This window comes from Cupressus sempervirens, chromosome 3 (genome assembly GCF_028749045.1).
Source record: "Cupressus sempervirens isolate cs-2001-9-10 chromosome 3, ASM2874904v1, whole genome shotgun sequence".
In the NCBI taxonomy this organism is placed as follows: domain Eukaryota; kingdom Viridiplantae; phylum Streptophyta; class Pinopsida; order Cupressales; family Cupressaceae; genus Cupressus; species Cupressus sempervirens.
In genome coordinates, this window is record NC_143120.1 from 1062899108 (window position 1) to 1062925331 (window position 26224).

At 39.2% G+C, this 26224-nt stretch overlaps 1 protein-coding gene across 12 annotated transcripts in view; it reads right to left on the reverse strand.

The window, feature by feature from the left end:
- Positions 1-5659: 5659 nt before the first annotated feature.
- Positions 5660-26224, reverse strand: part of LOC149570403 (EID1-like F-box protein 2) — a 104572-nt gene continuing 84007 nt past the window's right edge. For all 12 annotated transcript variants that reach the window (XM_089823057.1, XM_089823056.1, XM_089823060.1 and 9 more), the window contains 2 exons: positions 7260-7329; positions 5660-7049 (listed from right to left, as the gene is read on the reverse strand). In XM_089823057.1, the coding sequence (XP_089679183.1) occupies positions 5943-6710 (768 nt within the window). In that variant the 5' untranslated portion in view covers positions 6711-7049; positions 7260-7329 and the 3' untranslated portion in view covers positions 5660-5942. The remainder of the gene's footprint in view (positions 7050-7259; positions 7330-26224) is intronic.

Genomic DNA, 26224 nt, shown 5'->3' on the forward strand with positions numbered 1-26224 from the left:
TTTCCAGCCTTTTCATCCCTCCATCTCCTTCCATCAATCCCATCTAATCTGATCTATTGCATAAATCACACATTCAGTGTAACAATAGCTAGCAACAAAATTAAACATTCCAACAGCCAGTGAAAAATTCCAAAAAAGCCAAAAACAGCTGAAGAAAGCCAAAATCATTCCAGCTAAGTCCAAAGTCAAAAAGTCAAAAAAAGAAAAAAGAAAAAAGAAAAAAAGAAAAATAAAGCGTCCACTGGTGAAAACTTGGCAATTCAAGCGCCTTGGACAAGTACCATGATGAAAACTTGGCAAACAAGCATCATGCGTAATCCAGCCATCCCCAGCATAGCCTATCATCCTCATGCTTTTGGTCACATCTTGACATCCAACTCCATCTTCCAATCTACACACCTATCCTCCATCCTCCAGCTTCCATCTCACACCATCCACTGATCTTCTGCAGCTTCAGCCAATCATCCCAGCTATCATCCATCTCCCTAGCGCCTTTCGTTTTTCCATCCTAGCTTGACTCCTATCACATCCATCGTAAGACCTCCTTCCACATATCATCTTCTAACTGGGGGCACTGTATTCCTTGGAGATCTTGTCTTGTCCATCCTCCCTTGTCATTAGTATCCCGCTCTAGGCTATCCTCATGCAAATCCAATGTTATCTCCTCATTAGCCATTCACTCTAGCGCCATCTATCCGTTCAGCTACCACCAACCTTAGCATTGTCCCCATCATCATCATTGGATGCATCTTGTCAAATCCATATTATTCGTTATCACCTCATCCTTAGCTTCTGCCTCTTGCACCAACTTGAGCCATCCCGCTATCCTCTCATCCTGAGCTTTTTATCCATCTGTATCATACCTATCATTGGTCTGTTAGCTTGTACCATATCTTGATTAGCCCGCTTGTAAATATCTTGGTCCGTCAGCTTGTACATCCTCTTTAGCTTAGTACCATTGTATCTATCCAGCTTTTGTGTCAGTTCCTCCTTGATCAGCATCTTGCACACATCGCACAACCCTTGGTTAGCTATTCCAATGCATCCTTTAGCTAGATTTCCTGTCACCAAAGTGTTATCTTTCTTAGTTCAGCTTGCTAGACGCATCACTCATCTAGATCCATCAGCTTAGGTGCTCTCCGATATATCCTTGCAGGATATAGCTTTCCTCATGTCTGATCTTGGTCCGTTAGTACCTTGTCCTACCCATCTCGTTGGCAAATAGTTCTCTTTTGGATTTTCACTTTCTTTCGATTTGGAATTTTCCCTTTTGGGTCTTGAAGTATCTTTTCCAAGCAATCCTTTTGTTCCCTCCTCAAGGTTGCCACGATCTTCCATATCATGGTATACTGCGAATGGGGCAATCTGAGCGTAAGGTCTTGATCAGGCCTTTCATTTGTTTTTCTTTTTTGCTTGTGAGTTACCCAGTGTCGGTTTCACACTGCTTCCTTTCGGAATCATGTGTGATGCTGGGGCAATCCTTGCGTGTTTGTTTTGAGTCAATTCGTCAGTCCTCTAGACAGTTGGTGAAAAGGCCTTGATGTTCTTGGTAACCTTGGAAATTAATCAACAGTCCTATAGCAAATCTAGTGCTCAACTACATGGTGGTACTTCTCTTTGAAGTATCCCCTTGCTCAAAAAAAAGCTTCAATGATTTTCCTTCATCTCCATTATCCCCCATCCATATCCAGCATTTGTCTCTCCTACCCCAGCTTATGCATCAGTATCTCTTTGAATCACTCCTCACCTTTAGCTTTAGAGATCCACAATCCTAGTCTTAGGGATCCACCAATCCAAATCAATCCACCAAGCCTCATCTTTCGAGATCCACAATCCTAGTCCTAAGGATCTCTGAAACCCATCTTTCGCCAATCTGACTCTTTGAAATCCTATTGCATCAGCTTTATAATCCCCTCATCCATCTCCCTATCCTGGATTCTTTTTTATAGCGCTCCGCTCCTTCATCCTCCACCTTCCCTAAAGTCTTAAGCTTGCTTCCTCTTGTGCATCTAATTCTCCTTTATCATTCTCCCATAGTGAGAGTTTGAGCTAATTCAGCCCCTTCTCTTTGCCAATCTGAGTCTTCTTGCTCATCTCGGATTCTTGTACTTTTCAAGAAGTCGTCGAGCCTTGCTTTCTCTCCCCGTCACCTTCTTGAGAGGGCATCTTGCAGTCCATTCTCTCCTCTTCTGCTCTAGCCTTGGGCATCTTATTTTCTTATCTTTGATGCCATGCCACTTGTGGCATCACATCAAAGAGGGGCAAAATGTAGACACCTAAAAATCCTTTAGAAAATAATATTTTTATTTTCTAAAAAAAAAAAAATTGATGACATCATCATTTATTAATTAATTAATTATTTAATTAATTTATTTATTTTTATGCCATTAAATCCCTTTATCTTAATTAAAAATATTTAATTAAGGAATCCCTCCCAAAAATGTTTAAATCTTATTTAAATATTATTTCCTTATTTATTAATTATTTAATTAATAAATTGACCAAAAAACCTAAAATAAAAATAAAAATTATTTTTTGCCCAAAACTTGGCCAATTTCCTTAAGACCACTAACCTCTTCCAAAATCCTCTAATCCTTCTTTAATTTTGATTAAAGGCTAATCCCATCATTTCCTACCCCTAATCCCAACTCAAAATATTTAATTAACATTAAATATTAATCCTCATGTTTATTAAAAAAGTTTTAATAAATATCTCCTCAACCCAAACCCTTGAAATAAATAAAACTTTATTTATTTCCTAAAACTCTAATTTATCCTCATCCTAAGAAGTTCTAGTCTCTTCTAGAAAGTCTTCATCCTCATCCTAGGAAATTCTAGACTATTCTAGAAAGTCTGTATCCTCATCCAAAGTCTAGACTCTTCTAGAAGATGTCTTTAAACCTAATCCTAATCCTCTCCTAACCTTGTCACATTCTCTAAACATGGGTTAAAACTTACTAACCCAAGCCAAAGTTAACAAATATCTCCTCCTTCACCCACCCTCATTAAATGCCATCCACTTGCCTATCCCTAAGCTAATCCTGAACCATCCTAATCCATCCTCTAATCATTTGCACAATCCTAAGCAAGCTTAAAACCCTCTTAATCAAGCCCAAGTCGAAATTCCTCTCATCTCCCTCAAAATATCCCAACCATAAAACTTTATGAAGCCCACTAGGCCATAAATGACTCTTCCAAAGCCCTTTCATTGCTCTTACAAGCCATTATGAGGTTCCTTATGAAGATTTTATTCCTTGAGCCTCCTTTGTTGACTCATCCTTCCCCTTTCCTCCATCCTCTCACCCTATAACATGTGTCACTCCCTGATTGGCTGTAAGGAAGCACAATCCATGTGCTTTCCTCTCATGCAATTTGAGCCCTCCATGAGCTTTTTCCCATCCTTGCATCTTAGCCTTCAATCCCTCAAACCTCTTGCCTATAAATTGGATCCTTCCCCTTTGCAAAATAACACAATCCATAAAGTAAAGTCATAATGTCATTTTAAGAAGCCATTTTACATCAAAACCATACACTCACACCCAAATTCCAACTCCATTTGAAGTCCTTTTTGAAGCATAAAGCTTGAGCATACATCCTATCTATTTAGACAAAGCTAATCAACAAGAGAGCTTCTCATTGAGAGAGCCCATTAATAGCTCATATTCTCAATTGAGAGCTCATCTTAGTCTATCTTGAAGTTTATGACTTTTGTTTAGTTTGTAGAAGCTTTATTTAAATTTGGTTTCTATTAGCATACTAACATTGCTCATATACAATTGTTAGGGTTGAAGTTTGTAACAGAGACATGAAGAAAAGAAATTATATTTAACTTGCAACTTGTTTATGGTGTAAGGGCAAAATGATCATATGGTTATTTTGTTTATATATTTGGAATGAAGATAAATTTATTTTGAGATGAGTTGGTTTGAATTTATGTTTCTTTGGTTGGAAGTGATCTTGTGGTTACTCTAATCATATTAGAAATATCATCTTGCTCTCATTTATGAAGGATTTCATGTGTCATGAAATCTTATGGTTTTACACACCGAATATGCAAGGTGTATTATATCTCCATTTTATTTCGGTGTAAATAGGAGATTATTTAAATGGTTTGTGTGCCATATATTTAATTTCCTTCCTAAAACATTTTAATTAATCATCGCATTCATTCTATGTCTATGGGTGAATGTTAGTGTGCCTTCTTTGCCTTCCGGTTAAATGCATAATCAATATTTTAATTCATTGAAAATATAGCGAAGGGAGTTGTAGCTTCATGTCAAAATTCAAAGAGCGCTTGGCATGACAAATACAAGTGACTCAACTATTGGTTTTAGAGTTTGTATTTCAGATTGGGCATTTAGGAGTCATTTGTGAAGGATTTTGGAAGAAGATAAATCTATTTATTAACAATAGTAAAATCTTATTTTTAACCTTCTAAGAAGGCGAAATCATACAAGTCAAATAGGATCAACATGTTTTAGTTTTTCAAATTTGTTCCTTTGTAGACACCATATTAGAGAGAATTCCTGACTTCTATCAAAAAGGAGGACAAGCAAGGTTGTAGAGTTTGTTTATGATCTCTTTGTAAAACATGGTCAGTTAAGCGCCTAGGCCATGTTAGTTAGCAAACTAGATTATGTAAAGGAAGAATTTGATTAAATGAAATGCTTGTTACAATCTTCAATCCATGATTTTATTATTATGAGCTGCACCATCTAATATTCTAGCCTCATGAAGCATAACTCACTGTCGCTGACATCACAGCTCCGAGAACTCATGGCCTATGTTTTACATAAGAGAATAATAACTAAAGTCCTCTTAAAAAATTAAAATTTCCTTCTAAGATGATCACCGTTATTAAGATTTTGTGTTTGTCGTTCCTTCCTGTATTTTAGACACTTTCAAGAGCTTTCTAATGTGTGAGAATCAAAAGAATTCCTAAATGTGTTCAAAAATCACATCTAATACACCTTCAAATGCTCCAAAAGCCATATTGGATGAAAATGCCTTAAAAGCCATATTCAACCATAAATTTAAAGACACTGAAATTTACAGAGTTTACCTATATGAAATGTGGCAGGACAAAGTCAAAAGTGTGCCTTTCAAGGAAACACTTCTCGTGTCAAGAAATGAAGTTATTAAAGCGTTCAGGGGGGAAACTACATGAAAATATTGCCCTTCTGTCACATAAACATGGTCAGTAACATTCTAACTTATAAACATAGCTCATACATGCATCTGATTGCAAATGACACCAAAATTAGCTCCTAAAGTGCATTAACATTAAATGGCAACACAGGAAGACCAAGAACCACAACTCAGAATTCCATATTAGAGGTCACTTTTGGAGATTTGAATATGGGTTTCAACAATGAAAATCCAATGACTTATCCAATTAAGCTCAAACCTTTTGGCTTCCATTCAGCATTTTCAAGATCTGTAGGATCATTCTACCCCATATTGAGAACCCTCACAACAAATGAAAGAGTCAATTCCTAAGAAAATGTTAAGCACAAACGAATTTCAATGGAAATTAAAATTCTATCCTAGAAAAGCTAAAGCCAGTGATTGGACTACAAACCTTAAACTTATCTGATAAATACTATCTAATTTGTATATAAAGAATTGAGAATATACAACATGAATGATAAGGCAAATATTATAAGTGGAAATATTACGGACCATTCATCCCTCATTCAATAAAAAAGTTTACAATCTAAGCCTAGATGGACATGTTCCATTCTATACAATCCTGCCCTAAGGGCCTTTTCTCCATAATCCTGTATACATCCTAAGTTGTTCCATTTTCATCATGAAAACAAATTATAGATAGTTTATGCACGAATGCAATGATGAAATATGCCTATGTGAAACAAATAGAATTTAAACCAATGTTGATCTATAAATCATTAAGACCCTTCAAAAAAAAATTATGTCGAAATTTATTCTTCTTCTGAAGCAGTTTCAGAGTCAGAGAGAGGTAAAAGAGTGCAAACTCCAAGCATGTGCCCATTGAGGCATACAAAATACTCAATCTGATCTTCATAAGCCCCCAATCTTCTATATGCACTCCTAGAAATCATATTAGCTTGTACCATGCTCCATACCTTAGTCCGACAATATGGGCAGAATTCTTTTGGATGTAGTTCAACTTTTCTTTCAATTAGCATTTTCCTTACTTTTGACTTTTCAAATGCCTTAAATATTCCTCGAAATAATCCCACGTCACCATCTTCTCCTTGATCTAGGTGCTCACATGGATCTGTCACATATAGAGTGTCAGTTCTGCACTGTTGGACAAGAAAACTCTTGCCAGATGTTCGTGAGAATCTTGTTCTATACACAAAGTGTCCTGCTATAGAATTCTGTCCTGCTATAGAATTTGACTGACAAATGTTGCTGCCCTCATGACATCCTGAACAATAAATCATAAGCTTTCCCAAAGCATTCCAATTCCCATCAATTGTACCATGACTACCTCCAGAGAGAAGATCAGAAACCATTTTTGGTGCCCGTGATAGACAAAATTCTTTCCAAAGAATCCGTTTGGCTATGTCTTCAAACCACTTGCAAACGCAAGCCACAGAACAAAGGATCCTAGGATTCCAATTTAGGTATTTAAATACAAGTATTAGCACTGTTTCACTGAGATGTCCATTGGTACAAATACAAGATCCAGAGTGTATACAGTGTGATCGCTTTACCATCATTGTTGAGGTTATGTTCTTTGTAGGAAATAAAAACAGACTAGAAACCAAACTAGGATGAATAACACCAGGTAGAAGATTAAATTTAATGTTTTGCACTGTCAAAGATTCCAAGCACCTTCTCTGTGTGAAATCTCATGAATAAAGAACCCTTCCAAATGGCGAACGATCAGTTCCTCTAGAGGATCCCATATATCACTTTACCTTTCTTTTGGGTGAGGATGAACATTCACTATCTTATACCATGGTAAACTAGTGAAATGTCTTTATTAGATAGTTTCACAAGTATAAGAACAAGTAGACTCGTCCCTCCCAAGGAAATAGTGGTTGATTGGTAAAAGCCTGAAACATGCATGTTTGTCAGCATATAATCTAAAGCATCCAACTGCCATGGATCCTAATCCAAACTTTGATATATATAATCTAGATTAGCACCTAAGGCAGACAAAAAGAAAAGAGAAATTTATTGCAAGGTAATATTCACATTGTTTTCTACATGCTACCATAATCAAAAGGAATTGCATAAGAAACAAAAGAAACGTTGATCATTACCTCCCTATCACAAAGAAGTGCAAAGTCATGATCATTTGCTGGTGGCTTTCCCACTAGATGAAGGCATTCCCTATCAGAAGAAAGGAAAAAGTTAACAAAACTAATCACCATCGTATACCATCAAAGCCATCACAAAACAGAACAAACATGACAGTAACAAGAGCATTTTCTTTTATAAAAATATTTCCAAATCAGTCAAATTGTGATCACAGAATTTCAATAGCACTAGCACTATTTGTGACTAAATTCATACTTAGGCAAAAAGAGATTTACTGCAGAGCGTAGCTACCTTAGTCAAATGAGAAGTACAAGAAACAAAATAATCATCGAAGTTCACTTACCAAATCCATGTTAGTTTCAAGTTCAATATCATTACCTTCCTTTCAAAAAGAAATGCCAAGTTGTGATCATTGACTGGTGGCTTTTCCACTAGATTAAGGCTTTCCCTATCAGAAGCAAACAATTCCCTAAAGAGAATTTTAAACTATCAAGGCTGTTCAACTTCAAAAACCTAAACAAAAACATGCCAGCAAGAAGAGACTGATAGTAGAGTGTATACATTTCTAGTTTTATTGGACAAAGTTTCTTATGATAGGATTAAATTTGATTTCGAAGATGTAGAAACTACCTTATTAGCATCCTGTTATTAGGCTTCCACATAATCAGACTCATATTTTGCCTTAGGAATGACAACCACGTTTTAATTTAGGTCCCTTATTTGTGATAAATAACATTTGGCATGTGGACCTGCTGCTGATTGAGGGCATGTATGTAATGTAGCCTATAAATCTCAATTAATGGTTACATGATAAAACAACACTGTTTCTTCCAGAGGCTTGAATATGAACTATGTAGAACTATAAACATAACCTGCTCATTTGATTAGTTAGCTGATCATATTCTATGTTGCCATGAAGGTGTAAATTTGATGTAGTTTCGTTGTTTACAACAATATACAGTTTTAGAGGAGCTGCTTACATCTTTTGTGTAGTTTTGCAGGAATATTGCAGCTTAGAAGAAGTGCACCGTGGCAACACAGGTTCCATAAATCTCACTTCAGAGTATTTACTAGCAACTATTCTATGGGAAGTGGTCCCTGCCCTTTGGCTAACTGCAATGTCTTTTCATGTCCTCTGCCATTATATTTCTTTCTTGGTTTATTCTTGCTGAGTGGTGTTATTTACCCTATTTGATGCTCATGCATTTTGATATAAATGAATATAAATGCAGTGTATGAGAGCATGCAGTGAAAGCAGAGCCTTGCAAGCTATAAGGATATTATTGGTAGCCTTGGAGGTGAGGCTTCAAAATGGCAATATACAACATTCCATGGATAGAGCAGCAAGAAAATGCAAGGCGTTGCTCTTTCAAACTATTGCCAAGAATATTTCTCCAGAGAAAAACCCTTGTCCTAAGCTCTATTCCATGTATGTTTCTCTTGTGCTAAGCCCTGTTCTGTGTATGTTTCCGTTTTGATGCACTGCTCACATGCAATTATAAGCATTACAAAACGAATTCCTTTGTAATTTAAAAAAATCTCAACTGGAAGTCTTTATTTATTTTTAAATGAAAAGTAGACGTCATATTTTTTATTATTCATTTTTTCACCATCATCCATCCCCTCTCCACTCAGCAGAATTAAATTTCAAATAAAAATAAGGCACATGCCTAACATCAATTCCTTGGATGAAATAAAACAGTTAAGGCTATAACTGTGGAGTTACTTACTATTGCAAACCATTGTTGTGAAGAGAAGAGAGGGTGGTGAGAAGCATACCGAAGTGAATGATGGCCACAAATGAAAATAGTTTTGGCCACTGCTTTAGCATCAACTGTTGAGATTGATATTTTAACAAGTTGAACTGTTGAACAATGAGCAAGTAAATATTTGGCTGCAAAGATATGAGATACAAAACGATTACAGTTTAGCCAAGTGAGAGTTGTACAGGGTAGGAGGGAAGAATGGGCCTGTTGTATTGCAAGAAGGGATCACCATGAACTCAAGATTTTCAAAATGAAGACAAAATACCAAAGAAATGCCCACAATTGCAGCAACTTTCTGAGATTGCATGTCACAGCAGAGCTTTAGACAAAATGTCTGTTCTGATGATAGATCTTAAAGATTATCTGAGTGCTATTTACTTGAAGAGGTAGGAGCAGATCTGAATAAAGAATTCAAGACATATGAAGAGAGGGAAAAAAAGGCTTGGAGTGTCAAGAATCAATGACCCGCTTTCTTGCATTTGGAATACAAACATTCCAATCAAGAATAATTAATTTTTGACCTTCATAATAACATTAAGAGCAAAATGTATGATACCAGTTTGAACCATGGGAGATGGAACTTCACAGAAAAAGAATCACTTATCATGATGCACATTAGTTACCAGAAAGGCCCCAGAAAGGCCCCATGAAATAGACTACCAAAGAAAAAACTGTGATAGTTCTTTCAAGCACATTAACGCAGAAGATCCTGGAATCTGAATGTATGCAACAAATAGCAATGATAAGCAGCATATTGAAAAAGGACAAATTGCAGATGACACATACAAAGTTAAAAAAAAAAAGAGCAAATCTGAGGCAGCAGGGTTCACATAGGCAGAGGAAGTATTAGTTGAATAGAATATACAGGGCTTTAAGTGAGAAATAAAATAACAAAAGATTTATTCTACTCCTTGCACATGATCGAAACAAATAATGTAACTATACGACACTGCCGTTGGTGACAGAACAGACGAGGCCTTGGTCATTACAATAGAAACACTTAACCCCACCATGATTCTTGGAGCCCCTTTAGCAAATGGATTTGAGGTTCTATTTTTCTAACAACAATAGGCCAGACATTGCAGAAATCAATGCATTGATGACAAGGCAGAGCTTCTATTGATTACAATGGGAGCCACGTGGAAGTAGAACATAGTTAATTCAAGATTTTGCTATACATGGCTAGTATTGTAGAATTAGAGGCACTCTTAACAGTGTAAGATGGATTCTATTTGGACTCTCACTGTTGCGCATTTGTGTACTTCTTTCCTAAGTTACAAAGTTCGAATTCAATTTCAAGTTTGGAGACAATGAAATTCGACAAGGGGGAAGCTCGGAAAAAAATTGTTATTAAATTTGCCTCTATATATAATGGTTTTTTAAATATAAGTAATAAAACTATAAAATAAAACAATATTATATTAACGCTAAATTTTTGTGATTAATTTATAAATTATAAGATAATATACTTCTCAAAATTTTGTTTAACTATTATTAATATATAAATAATAAATAGATTATAGAAAAGCTAATTTAAATATTTAAATAATTATATTTTACTGAATAAAGTAAAAAATTCAAATGATTAATATATGGGCATGATTTTATGTATAAAATATGATTTTATTTGGAAAAACAAAAATAAAAAATAAAGACAACCCTAAAAAGTAAAATTGAAAAATTAAATATTAGAAGAGCAACTGCCTTATGCACCGCATATGGTTTGTATAGTATGTGGTCTTTATGCAAGTTCGTGGTGCTCAGTCATAGGCGACTCCAACAACACTGCTTACAAATTATGTATTCACTTCAGCTCCTCTTCAACCTCAGGTTCATTGATCTCAGGGATCTATTTGCTCCTTTCACTATTTCTAAATTATGTTTAACGCCCAGATGAAGCAAATGGTCGTCCTTCCACTACAATCTCCTACCTAACATTTTGTTGATCATTAACTGCTTCTCCAGCTTGGGCTGATTGCTCTTTCTCAGAGCTCGATGTCATATCCTTGTTATGAGAGTATTTTGTAGGAACAGTATTGAAGGAAGACCAAATTGCAATGGCAGCCATTCAAAAAAATGTCAGGTTGAAATAACATTGTTTTTAAAATATGTTTCATGCCCTAGACCCTAACCCATATGAACTTTTGACGAATTTAAACGAATTTTTTACCAATTTTGCAATTGTCAAATCTCAAACCTCGTAATTGAAATTTGGTGAATCCTAAGACTTAGCTACTTTCTATTGGAAACATGTTACACAAAGAATTGATCTCAATACTTTGAAGATTTTTCAAAGCAAAGCATTCAGTACTTACCATTGTTGTCAGTAAATTATATATTGTAGCTGACAGGTAGAATTGTATTCGAAAGGGCGCATGATGGTTGAGTCACCCCTTCGGGAAAGTATATGTACAACGTTCGGAAGAGAATTTGGAACATCATCATAATCATATTGTAAGCATTGGAGTGCATACTGCATATATGAATAAAGCATTTGTTCTATGTTATATCTTACTATACTACATGCGATAAGTATTCGTTTACCCTATACTGTAAACATTTGGTGCCATTGCTAGTCGAACTTAGAACAAAGGAAGTGTTATGAAGATTAATGTCGAATCTACTTAATAAAGATAAGAATAAGATAAAAGATAAAGATGAGATATGCATAGCACAGGAAGTATCAATTTTAGCACAACAGGCGGAGCACAAACAGAAGCTTCAATAACTTATTGATGGACATCGAGGGAGTGAAGGAGCACAGACGGAGGGAGTGCATTCACCTAGCAAACTGAGTGTCGGGGAATTGCTAGAAGAAACTCGACAACGATTGAATTTGGTGGAAGAGACAAGAGAGGAGTTCCTTAACTTGTATACACCGAGGTTAGAGAATCCGAACAGAAGGGAAGTAACTCGCACAGCTCGAAGTGCCGAAGGAGCAAGAGCGTGGAGTGAACTCTTCTCTCCCAATACACCCGACCAATGGATACAGGCAATAAATTGAACTTCGCTTGAGGAAGATCTTTTCTCACTGGGTAACGCAGTTGTCCAAAGTAGTGCGGTTGTCCTAAGTAGTGCAGTTGTGCAGAACAACGCGGGTGCTCAGAACAGTGTGGGTACACAGCAAGTACCACAAAATTAGAAGAAAGCAGCAATAGAAGGACCAAAGGAAAATTTGTCGAAGTTCAACAGTGATGGGACAGCAGATCCAATCAAACACTGCAAGACATGCGAAACAATATGGACGGCAAATGTTGTAACAGACCAAGATGACTAGGTTCGGCAATTCCCAATGATCCTATGAGGTGTAGCCTTTGATTGGTTTTTGGATGTTGATTCGTAGAAATTAACTACATGGACAGAAGTTAGGAAGAAATTCATAGCAAAGTTCCGACTACTAAGGAACAATAATGAAATTGTGGCAGAAATATACAGTACGAAGCAGGAAAAGAATGAAACGATCTGTGTGTATGTAAGAAGGCTGAAAGAGTTGGTGGGGAAGACGAAGAGCCAACCATTGGACAAATTAAAGAAAAGATGGTTTGTTGAAGGCTATGGCCGACACTAAAGAAAAAGATGAAAATTGTACCTCCAGCATCATACACTGATGTGTATAATCGGGCGATGGATCTAGAGAGTGAGCAGAAAACGAGCAAAAAGAAGAAACATAAATCATCGAATTCAAACGATTCATCTTCTGAAAGTAGCAATAGCGACAAAGAATCAAGTAAGAAAGTTTGAGTGCTATAGAAGGATATATTACGAATGATGAAGGAATTTAAAAATCTGAAAACGAATTCTAACTCAGTGAAAGGAAAATTGTGGTGTACAGACTGTAAGGAGGAGGGCCACGCAAAGGGCTCCTGCCCGAAAAAACAATTTTGCGATACCTGCCAGATTGTGGGACATTCCACAAAGGAATGCCCATTCAATATGAAGTCAAAGGGACACCAGCAAGTGTTACTGATGCAGGAAGTGTCCACCAGAATGAACATGAACAACGATGCAACCTCAAGAGGATACCACAATAATAACCAACACGAACAAGGTGGTAATAATAATAATAACAACAATGGAGCTGAAGTCCGATACAGCACGACTCGAGTGGACAGCCGATGATAAAATGTCGTGAATGCGACCTCTGGGGGCACTTCACCAGAGACTACCACGAAGGGAATGCCACAACTATTGTGCAAATGGTGTGGTCCGAGAGACCACGAGGATTTAAAATGCCCTAAGCAAGGGGTGAACTTGTTAAGCATTAAAGCATGTGATGAGGAGATACTAGCCATCACTTGCAAACAAGCAAAGAATGCAATGTACCCAAATGCAAAGGAAGAAAAGAAGAGCTTGTAGCAAGCATGAACAAAGTTGAAAAAACAAAATGGAAATGTAAAAATTACAAACAAAAGACACTATTCGGCACCTCAAAGAGGAACCTAGCAAAACAAAACATGATAAGGCAGGTAATGCAAATGGAAGTTCCTATGAAATTAAATGACCTTACAATGCCTCAGTTGCGAATGGCAATACTGAATATGACACCACTCCCGAAAGCAACAGAAGAGACAGGAAAGAATGGCAGCAGAGCGACTACAACAAACCCAATGCTACTGGTACTCACTAGGGGAAGACATCTGACAATAATAGAGATGGGTATCCTGGAAACCATACTCATGGACACAGTCATCAACGGAGGGTCAGGAGTAAACGTACTACCAGAGGATATATGGAAAAAGTTGGGACAACCTACGTTGTGGCCACTTACATTTCAATTACTCACTACCAACCAGCATAGGATTAAGCCCTTAGGGACCCTGATGGCACAACCTATAACTACCGAAATGCAGCGATTCCTATTGGATTTTGTGGTCATATCCTTAAAAAGAAAAGGGTACAACACCATCCTTGGACAAGGCTGGCTGGCACAAGTGAAGGTGAAACAAGATTGGAAGCAGAAAACCCTGTTCATGGAAGGTAGAGGCCGGAGATTTATAATCGACCTACACACATAGATGGTAGGTGAGGAGGCAATGTCATTGGATTCCGAGGGCGAAGGCGGAGGTGACAACGAGAGAAAGAAAAGAATGGAACCTAACGAAGGAGTGTTGAGATTAGGAGGGTCGAGTGATGACGACTTGGAGTTGATGAACGGCTTGCTCCATTGGCAGATGGAGGACTATGAGCTCTTTTCGAGCTGTAACATGTTAGGGGTCGAAGAGGAAAAAGAAGGGAACAAGTTTCCGAAGGGAACAAGTTTCCGAAGGAGTATAGTGAAGTGAAGGAGGGAGAAGCACATGAAGATGAAACGTCAGCACATACATTTAGTGATGACAAACCTATAAAGTATGAAGAGCCTACTGTAAAAACGATGAACTTAGGAGATGAAGCCAATACAAAAAATATCTTTGAGGGAGATGACTGGAATCTAGTCTTGAAGGCAACAACGTTCAAAATATTTATGGAGTACAAGGACGTGTTTGCATGGACGTATAAGAATTTGAAAGGAGTACCACCAGAGTTGTGTCCACGAGATACTGTTGATAGAAGGTGCAGTGCCCGTACAAAGCAGTCGTACCAGATGAACAAAAATTATGCCGCACGGGTCACTAATGAGATTGACCCGGATGCTTGAAGCAGGAATTATTTGTAGGGTTCAGAGGAGTAAGTGGGTATCACCGATTGTGATATCTCTAAAGAAGGATACCACTCAGATAAAAATATGCATAGACTTTCGATGCCTAAATGCACTAACAATTAAAGATCCATTGCTGATACCATTCACCGATAGCATTCTAGAGGAAGTTGCGGAGCATTAAATCTATTCATTCATGGATGGGTTCTCTGGATACAACCAAATATCCATCGTTGAAGAAGATAGGCTGAAAACAACATTCATAGTGAAAGATGGAGTATATGCCGTTCAGACTGTGTAATGCTCTGGCAACGTTCCAGAGAATTATCTTACGCATATTTGATAAAATGTCTGTAGGAAACTTTAAGGCATTCTTGGATGATTTGTCAATTTTTAGCACAGAGGATAAACATATAACAGCACTCGGAGAATGCATGGAGAGATGCAGATGGGTGAGACTAGCACTGAATCCGAAGAAGTGCAGGTTCATGATGCCATAGGGGAAGCTATTAGGACACATAGTCTGCAAAGCAGAATTGAAGATGGATCTTGACAAAAGCCGTGTAATTTTGGATATGCCACTGTCGATGGATGTATCAAAAGTAAAATCATTCCTCAGACATATTGGATACTACTAGAGGTTCATCAAGAACTTTGTGAAAATATCCTACTCGCTAGATGAACTTACCTGCAAGGAAGAACCTTATAAATGGGAAGCGGAGTAGAATGAAGCTTTTGAGGAACTGAAAACGAGGTTGGCCACAACACCGATTCTAGCTTATCCGAACTGGGATAAGGAGTTTCATGTTCATGTTGATGCATTGAACTACGCGATTGGAGCAACACTGGCACAGACAAGTGACCACAGACTGGATCATCCAGTATACTTTGCAAGTAGATTGTAATCTTAAGCGGAGAAAAATTATAGTACAACAGAGCGAGAAGCACTCGGAATGATGTATGCAATACAGAAATTCAAGCATTATTTACTAGTGACACCGTTCGAATTTTATGTGTATCATCAAGCATTGTTATACCTTGTGAACAAGCCAATAATCCAAGGAAGGATAAGCAGGTGGTTGTTACTATTGCAAGAATTCATATTCAAGATTGTGGTAACGCCAAGAATAAGTCATGTAAGTGCGGATCACTTGTCGAGGATAAAATCAGGAGAGCCACCGCATGGGGTCAACGACGATTTTCCTGACGTATAGCTATTTCAAATTGTCGTACTGCCATCCTGGTACACGCGTATCAAAGAGTCTCTCAACGGGACAGTTTTCTAGCAAGATGTCGCCAAACAAGAGGAGGAAACTAGTGCTAAGGAGTCGGATGTTTCAATTAATCAATGGGTTACTATATAAAATGGGACCCGACCAAATTTTGCAACGGTACGTTCTGGAGGAAGAAATACCAAATGTGTTGAAGGAAGCGCATGAAGGACCAGCAGGAGGACACATGGGATTGGATACAACTGCGCAGAAGATACTTTTGGCAGGATTATGGTGGCCAGCCGTGCACAACGACACCAAGGAGTGGGTCGTTGCCTGCGATACATGTTAGAGAGCTAGAAAACCACTAAAGAGAGACTTCATGCCTTTGAATCCTTAACACGCCCAGGAGTTATTTGAAAGATGGGGGTTGGACTTTGTCAAACCCCTCAAGGTAAGTAAAACTAGAAGATGTAGGTACATCATGGTAGCGATGGAGTAACTTACCTAGTGGGTAGATGTCATGTCCCCTTTTCAAATAATTAAAAATAATAATCTTTGCTAAGGCAGGCAGGCCCAAAAAGGTGAAGTTTCGGGAAAAGGGGATAATCTTTGGAAGCTAATGGACTAATATATGAAAATTATTATTAAAATATGTTTTATTAACCCCTCTTGGACGTGAGTTAGGGTTATGCCCTCTTTTAAAGGGTTTGGAGGCGTTTTGGGCTGATTCCAAAACTTGTTTTTTGCTCATTTCTTTGTTGTTCTTCAGAGGCTGCCAAACCTGTGAAGAAGGAGACCCAAGAACGGAAGTTTGCAAGTTTCCAGGAAGGCTAAGGACGGGAGTTTGAAGCCATTCCATGTGCATGCTCATGCAGAGTTTGCCTTTGTGCTGAACAGTGCAGATTTGTGGGTTTTCGGGTGTATTTTTTGTAAGAGTTTGATGTTTCCAGTTGAGTATTTCATATCAGTTTGGGTTGCTGCTGTATTTCAGACTTTTAGAAGTTAAAATAGAGCTGAATATATGTATTTGGTCATGATTATACTTCTGTGATAGATTATTAGTGTTTTTGTGGTGTTTTCGGGCTATTCTATGTTGTTTTCGGGAGCCCGATGAGCATTGTTTTTGTTCTCCGTTTGGGAGCTATTGTGTGCATGTTATACAAATTTGAAAATATCATTTTATAGGCTGTTATGCTGCTCAAATTTCTGTAAAAAAAATGTCCACTCTCAGATTTACTAATAATATGTGAAGCTATGAAGTTTTTGGCACTATTTCCAGCATACCCGATTTGGGGTTTATTGAGAAATTGGTGGATCTTTGAAAGATTGGTTGTTTGATCTTAAAGATCTAATTAGAGGCTTGAAATATCCTATAAAATCATAAAAGGGACATTTCAGTGGTATCAGAGCTATGATCTTGCCAGCCTGAGGGTTTGTAGAAGTTTGCATGTCAGTTTTAACAACTACCCAAATCTTGCATGTCAAAATTTATGGTTGCATGCTACCTCTAATCATTTGCATGTTAGTTCTTGATGAATTTGGTGGTTGCATGTTGCTTCTAATCAGCTGCATGTCAAAATCTATGGTTGCATGCTACTTCTAATCATTTGCATGTTAGTTCTTGGTAAATTTGGTGGTTGCATGTTGCTTCTAATCAGCTGCATGTCAAAATCTATGGTTGCATGCTACTTCTAATCAATTGCATGTTAGTTCTTGGTGTTTGAAGAAGTTATAACCTATTGGGGTTACACTCTACTTTATCCAAAATGGACAGGTATAGTACAGAGTCTCAGAGGACACGATCTTGGACAATTGATATCTAGAGTCAGAACAATAGAAAGGACGGTTATTTAGACATTCGAGATAAACTTAGGAAAATAAGCCATGACATGTCTGAACAGTTGGTTGAGCACCACCGTATGATGACTGACATGTTGTCTGATCCAGCCAAGGTGGATAAGTTGACTAGATTTTTATTTGGCAAATTTTCTCACAGGGCAGATGACACAATTACCAAGAACTTGCATGAGTTTGAGAAACTAGCTTATAGCCAGGCAGAGGTCTCAGATTCTACTCTGCCACAAGAGATAGTGGGTTTAGATGATGATTATGAGGATTTTGTTGTGCATGATGGTGAGATACCTAGTAGAGATGAGCAAACATTGAGCATTCATGACTTTGCTGAGAAAGAGTACCAAGCACAGTTAGATGCTTCATCATATGAGGTTGAGGCAGGTAGTACTTCACATGATTTGTCCAACCAGCTGAAGGTGAACAAATATAGTATTGTGACTTCATTATCTCATCATGACAGGATGCGAGCTATGATAGAGGATCACATTCAGATGATTCAGTTACAGGGTAGACATAAGGGAGTTCAGGCAAAGTCTCCTTGTGTTGACTTACAAGCGATTAGGGAAGGAATGGGAACGATGAAGTTGAGTTATTTACTTCTTCTATCAGATCGCGACCATCTTCTTAGCTTTGTCGGAGACTATTCAGATGCCTTGAGGAGGAAGGAGGAGGAAGTTGACAGGCTTTCTCACGAGCTTGAGGACACTCGAGCTTCTTTGGTGAATACTCCATTGGCATTACAAGACTGGGAGAGACATGGGGATAAGCATGGCATGGAATTGAGTTTAGTTTCATCTTGCACTCCTGATACTCAGCTTTTTGTGAACGGTAGATCATGTGGACATTGATAATGTTGCGAGTTCATCTTGCATTCACATCCAGGATATAGGGACAATGTCAGACAAGTATGTGGAATTAGTTGGTATTGGTCATATTACTCAGGTGAGGAGTTTGCTTGAGTTACCAGCTGATTATAATTTACGGATATGGACACGAGATTGTTATATTGGCATTTGGGATTCAGTTGACTGGAAATCTTTAACACTTTTTGGTAGCAGTGATTGTTTGGGTGCTATCATGGATTTGATTAGCAGATTGCACGGTGTTGTCTTTTCTTGTGCCAGGAGCTTATTCGATGTTGGTATTAGTTTTTATACACCGGTGTTGGACTTTGTTCATATATCCAGTCGACCATTTTTGCTGGAATGTGTTGATGATCTTTCACATTTGGCAGTGTGTACAGATGAGTCTCAGGATCATATTGGCATTGATGACATCCAGGAGGATGCAGTGGGCAGTTTTGAAGACTTAGTTTCCTTGGTGGTTTCTTTTGGTACAGAGGAGTTGGATAGCAGTGCTACAGTTTTTGATACTCCATATGTTGATATGAGCTTTGGAGTTGATTCGCATGATATGGATGGTAATACTCTAGAGACCAGTAACCTTGAGGATACTCCTTTAGATAGTGCGTCAAAGGAGGTTTGTAGGATACAGTCTAGCCAATGCCATCATGTGTCTAGTCAGTTGAGAGTTAGTGAGCGAGACATTGCTATTACTTGCCAACATTTCGATGCTGCTCATCAATTGTTAGCAGTTTATGGATGGGGTTCTCCTGCTAGTGATGAGCAGGGAGGTAGTTATCTTTCCTTGACAGAGTTCCACTCTTTATGGGAGGCTATCCGGATTCTGAGACAAGATTATATGCAGTTGGTAGCCGACAGAGATTATCTTATGGAGTGGGATAGTACAACATACGATGCATTGTTGGCCAAGGAAGATGAGGTGAGTGAGCTTACTCAGCAGCTTGAGGTGACTTCTGAGATTCTTGAGAGTACACAGTTGGCTTTCAAGGAGTCACAGTTTCATTTGGCTAAGGTGACCATGGAGTTAGAGCAACTACAGTCTTTACCAGATTCTGTACAGTCACAAGCTGTGGTGTCTGGTGATCTGAGGATGTCCATGGTCGAGATTGTCAAAGACAGTGGAGATGGGGATGCATCCATCCTTGATACTAACATTGGCATATCGGGTTCGTCCCCACTAGAGTCAGGTTCAGTTGAGTTGGGTGCTACAGCAGATTGTTGTGGTATGCTTGACATGGTGGTGACCTCTAGTACTAATGGCACGAAGACTAGGGATGTTGAATCAAAGACCATGTGTGATGTTGGTGAGCTGACAATTGGCATGGTTCCTGCTAGTAATACTACTCCCTTGGCGATGTCTTCAGAGGTAGTAGTTAGTTCCAACTTGGTTAGTGATCGATTCCAGTTAGTTACATCTGGATTGCAATTTGAGCCACTAACTGAGATTGGTGCATTCTATCGACATTATATTGTGAGGCATGCTCATCAATTCACCTTTGATGACCATGTTGGTGAGATGATGATACAGAGATGTACTTTGGTTCCTAGTGCTTGTCATCAGTTATGGGATAGTTTGACGTCTCGGGATGAGAGTTGTGATGGGCATGACATGGTGATAGGTTCTGCAGTTGACAGCTTGATAATACATGACTTAGAGCAGGAGTTTGGGAGTGATGCTTCAGTAGTTGTTGTTATTGATTCTACTCCTTTGGCTATGACATCTCCTGACTTAGTTGGTGATCAGTCACAGTGGGTTGTATCACTTGTTCATGGTGAGCTGTTGGCTGAGGTTGGTTTTTTTTATCAACATTATATTGCAAGGTATGTACATCAGTTAGCATTTGATCCTTGTGTTGAGGAGTTGATGGCAGGAAAATTTGGTTTGGGTTCCATTTCTTGTTGTTTATCTTGTGATGGCTTTTCACCATCAGGGGTGCATGGGAGTTATGGTTATGAGACAGTGGCCAGTGATCTGTAGAGTTGTGTTGACTGCAGGAGTTGTACAGTGTGTGGATTCTCCATACTTGGTACAGTTTCATTCGGGAGCGTTCACCATTGTTGCAGAGTTGGATTGTACATTCCGTATAAGCCAGTGGGATGCGTTGATGGTATTTATTGTGTTGGCAGTTTGATTTGTCCACTTTACTTGGGTTTTGATGTTCTAAGAGTTTGTGTCTCGTGGGTTTCTGACTGTGAAAGTTGTGACTTTGGAGTTTGGTTGAGCAGTAATTGTCAGTTTGATTATGGATTCCTCTTGGTTATATTGCAGGAGCCTATGTTAATTGACAATAGTATAGTTCATGACTACATTTGGGATCCAGGTGGATTGATTGGTTTATTGTTCAGCCATTGCTTGAGGACAAGCAATATTTGGAAGGGGAGGACTTGTCATGTCCCCTTTTCAAATAATTAAAAATAATAATCTTTGCTAAGGCACGCAAGCCCAAAAAGGTGAAGTTTTGGAAAAAGGGGATAATCTTTGGAAGCTAATGGACTAATCTATGAAAATTATTATTAAAATATGTTTTATTAACCCCTCTTGGACGTGAGTTAGGGTTATGCCCTCTTTTAAAGGGTTTGGAGGCGTTTTGGGCTGATTCCAAAACTTGTTTTTTGCTCATTTCTTTGTTGTTCTTCAGAGGCTGCCAAACCTGTGAAGAAGGAGACCCAAGAACGAGAGTTTGCAGGTTTCCAGGAAGGCTAAGGACGGGAGTTTGAAGCCATTCCATGTGCATGCTCATGCAGAGTTTGCCTTTGTGCTGAACAGTGCAGATTTGTGGGTTTTCGGGTGTATTTTTTGTAAGAGTTTGGTGTTTCCAGTTGAGTATTTCATATCAGTTTGGGTTGCTGCTGTATTTCAGACTTTTAGAAGTTAAAATAGAGCTGAATATATGTATTCGGTCGTGATTATACTTCTGTGATAGATTATTAGTGTTTTTGTGGTGTTTCCGGGCTATTCTGTGTTGTTTTCGGGAGCCCGATGAGCATTGTTTTTGTTCTCCGTTTGGGAGCTATTGTGTGCATGTTATATAGATTTGAAAATATCATTTTATAGGCTGTTATGCTGCTCAAATTTCTGTAAAAAAAATGTCCACTCTCAGATTTACTAATAATATGTGAAGCTGTGAAGTTTTTGGCACTATTTCCAGCATACCCGATTTGGGGTTTATTGAAAAATTGGTGGATCTTTGAAAGATTGGTTGTTTGATCTTAAAGATCTGATTAGAGGCTTGAAATATCATATAAAATCATAAAAGGGACATTTCAGTAGAGGCGCGGGCCCTGCCTAACAACTCTACAATAAGCACGGCGAAATTTATCTATGAACAAATAATCACAAGGTACTAGATCCCACTGCAGTTGACAAGCAACCGTGGGGGATGCTTCGTGAATTTCGTCACCCGACTGCTGACAACAGAGTTCAAAATATACCATTCCCTGTCGTGCCCATACTACCCGATAGCCAACGGACAAGCAAAACCTACAAATAAGTTCCTAGTCTAGGTAATTTATAAATCCTGTGTAGTCGAAGGAGAAGATTGGGAAGAAAAGCTACCATCATCATTATGGGCATATTGTACTTCATACAAGGTAACCACTGGGCACACTCTGTTTCAATTGATGTATGGGCAGGAGGCCATGGTACCGACGAAATTCACAGTACCAAGTTTAAGGATCATGACCAAAAACAAGCCCAGAGATATGGAAAGCCTGAGGGAAAGACTGTATAACTTAAATAAACTTGATGAGGGATGATTGCAGACATAATGGGCCATGGAGGTTACACAAAATAGGCGTAAGGCATGGCACGACAAGCACTTGAAGTTAAGCAGATTTCAACTAGGCCAGTTAGTTTTAAAGTATAATGGGTGTAACGAAATCAGACCAAGAAAATTTAAAGTGAAATGGATCGGGCTATACAAAATTCGCGAAGTTGGCGATAATGGGGCAAAATAATTATGGACGCTAGACAAGAAGGAAGTGCCCGACACAGTCAATGGATCTAAGTTGAAAATCTATCATGAAAGAAATAACGCGCCCCCACGGACGAACATTTCAGAGATAGTATGAGGAAAGGAAAGAAAGAAAGAAAAGAGAAAAATTAGTAATGTATATATGTAAATAAGTAAATGTAAATAGGCATAATAAATAAATATGTACGGAATAAGAAGCTAAAAGAGAAAATTATAAATTGGAGCAACAACAAAATAAGCTGAAGAAGGCATTGTATGGTCAAGGACCGAGATTATAACCATCGTAAGATCTATAAGAGCAATCAAGGAAGACCGTACAGTAGGAAAATATAGGCACAGCATGGCTATTGAAGGGAGCACCGTAGGTTTGCACATAAGAGTAGCGTACGGCCTTCACAGAAGAACACTATACGAAAGGAAAGGAAACGCTTTGCAAAGACACCATACGGCTACATGAGTAGACCATACAAAAAGTAAAATAGGAAAAAGGAAAACCTTGCAGAGGCGTCGTACGATCACATAAGGGCATCGTACGGTCAAAGAACACCGTACAATCCCAATACATACACCACTATACGGATAGCTGTGGAATGAAGCTGACCGTATGGTCGTACAATATAAGAACAACATTATAAGGAACTCAAAATCATTGTACGGTCTTCACACAAATAGAGCATAGCAGAGAAAGCCCATCGTACAGAAGAACAAGGAAAGAGATCATCATACGGAAGAACAGGGAAGGAGGAATTGATACTGTACAATTGTACGGCTTTGCCATTGATGATTGGTATCATTGAATGGTAAGGATAAGAAACAAATTATAACTATATGTGAAACGATTGGGTAGAAAGGAAGAGAAGCTATACAACCTCTGGAGGAGAGAAACATTGCATCTGTATAGCCAAACAGAGCATTGGAAGGAGTCGTACGAATCTATACAAACGTCATCGGAAGTAAAAGAAAACCTTGGAATAAGTTAAGTTGTACGGAGGCAACTGACCTAACCATTTTGTCTTCTTCAAGGAAAACGACAAATAGGTGACAGTTATGCATTCAACCGGTAAAAGGGCTTGGAAAAAGAAATTGGAAGAAGATTCAGCAACAACTACAGCCATGAACAGGAACGTAAAGACTTTGCCATCCAGACTACGTGTTGCAGGAGGCACAAGTACAGGACCAAGCAAAAAGAAAGGGAACGAAACACAGTCGGCTGCGACGGATAATCCCACAACGCAAAATGTTTCATTTGAAGGGTTGAATGGAGCAGAATGTAGGAAGTGGTTGCTAGAGACACCTAATAACCATCCAATGAAGGCTAGCATTCGAAAGGCACAAGTTGAATGGGTAATACAAATGCATGTATTCTGTATTCGAGATTATGAAGGGTTTTTGCGCACAATGATAGAAACATACGATAGGTTCACCCGAACCAGTATGTTTGCCTATCTTGGATGCAACTTTGTAATATCATTCAAGCCGACAGAGTTCACACAGGTATTCAGGATACCTGGTCATGCACAAGGGAGAAGGAAAATAGACAGCAAACCAAAAAAGTTGAGTCGGGAGGTAAAGACACAATTGATATAGCTCGTATGTGGGGATTTGACATACACGAAGCAAGAAGCTCTCACGGACACATCCAGGGGTAGAGGACTGAAGAAGTCCAACGTGCAGGAAGGGCACTGGCATTGTCTTATGGATGTAGTAGAAAGTTGCCTCACAGGATCCAACCGCGCTTCAGACATTTCATTTCCGCACGTTGCCATGATGAATGGGATCCTAAATGGAAGAGTATACGACTGGGCTACATTGTTGGCAGAACGGATGTACAAATTTACGACACTACAACACAAGACATTATACATGTCACACTATGCCATTGAGCTATTCTTGGAGGCAACAACGCCAATGATCCCCAACGATGCACTAAAGGCCAAACTGGGACCACTCGCGCCAGGCGAACCTCCAATCATGCAATGGAGGCATCTTGATACACTTGGCAGCAAGGCCACGGTCAAATGAAAATGACCGAGACTGATGGAGGAAATACTGATAGTGGTCGCGAGGAGACTTCTGAGGAGGGTGAGACCGACGAGGAGGTACAATTAATTACAGCTACACCATTGAGATTTTCGCGGCTTGCATTCTCAACAACAGCACACTTAGTTCCAGTAGGTATACACGGTATTCCGAGGTTTGGCCAGTTCAGACAGCCAGTGGTGATGACTCCGGCTACAATTCAATTCAGCCTGCTGCAAAGACATTATCCATTCCAGAGACATTAGCAAAGGCACATTCGTCACCGACGAAGACAGCCATTCCGGAGGTAACGAAGGAGCCTGCTCGAGAGGTTTTGCCAGCTGTACTAGAGGCTAGGGCTAAGGTACTTGTACCTGATGCGGGAATGGACACTCAGGAAGGAGGGATGGAGATACCATCAAGCAAAGGTTTGAGGACATCAAGTGTTCATTTGGACGTAGTGGGTTCAAATGCAATAGTTACGGTGGATACAGCATTGTTAGCATCGCCTAAAGAGCTAGACAGAGAGAACAGAACTCAGAGGTTGAGCACGTAGCTAAGTACAAGTTTTGACCGTACACCAGTACCTCAAGCAACATACCTTCACACACCTACACGAGAAGTAGCTCTAGAGGAAGATCCTCTACAACCATAGGTGGAGCGTCACCCTACACGGATTGATGGACTACCACATAGCGTTGTTGAGCGGATGGCGGATGCAGGAGAGAGGTCTATGGGTGCTCAGCAGCAACCTCCAGTAGCGCCAAAAGCAGGGACGAGAGAGGCATTCTTCGTTGATATAGTGACTCTAGCGACTCGAGCTCGTCAAGTAGTGGCCTTTGCAGAGATACATGCCTTGGACTCAGTAGTAAAGGAGCTGGAGAGTGTGAGATCCTTCATGAGATTAGGATGCCCGGCGGCCTTTACAGTTTGTTTTGAGGAGAGAGGATGGCCGAGTGTGGAGACTGCAAAGATGCACCAAGATTGGGCCACTACAAGAGATTTGGGTATGGAGAGCCGAGCAGAGGCTTTGACTCAAAAGATAGTCAAGATACACGGGGATGTGTATTATACCCTTCGGAGGAGCCAGGCAGACCAGGTAGCAGCGGAGAGGGCTCGGGAGCAATCAACTACTAGGCTAGTCGTGGAAAGAGCAGCCTAGGAATCCAAGAGGGCAGCATTGTTAGCCCGACAGAGTTAGCTACAGAAGGTGGCAACGGAGAAGGAACAGTTGGCAACAGAGGAGCGGGTGGCAAAGGAGAAAGAGAGAGAGCTTGGAGAGATTGCTGAAATTATGCAATCAGCTTTGGAGCTTCAAATGGAGGCTGAAGCAGAATTGAAGGTACGGAAGGAGCAAGTGTATAAGCTACGAGCAAAGTTTAATGAGCTTAGAGCATGGACAGCTACTACACTAGGGACGCATCCCTCTTCTTAGTGTCTAAATATTGATGTAATTAATTGTTTTGGTTGCAATTTGAGTTTTATTGTAAGGGTTGTCTCTATTTTGTTATCCAGAGACGACTTTTTTGGGGGGATGATGATGTTGGTAAATTCTATATTGTAGCCGACGGGTAGAATTGTATCCAAAAGGACGCGTGATGGTTGAGTCACCCCTTCAGGAAAGTATATGTACATCGTCCGG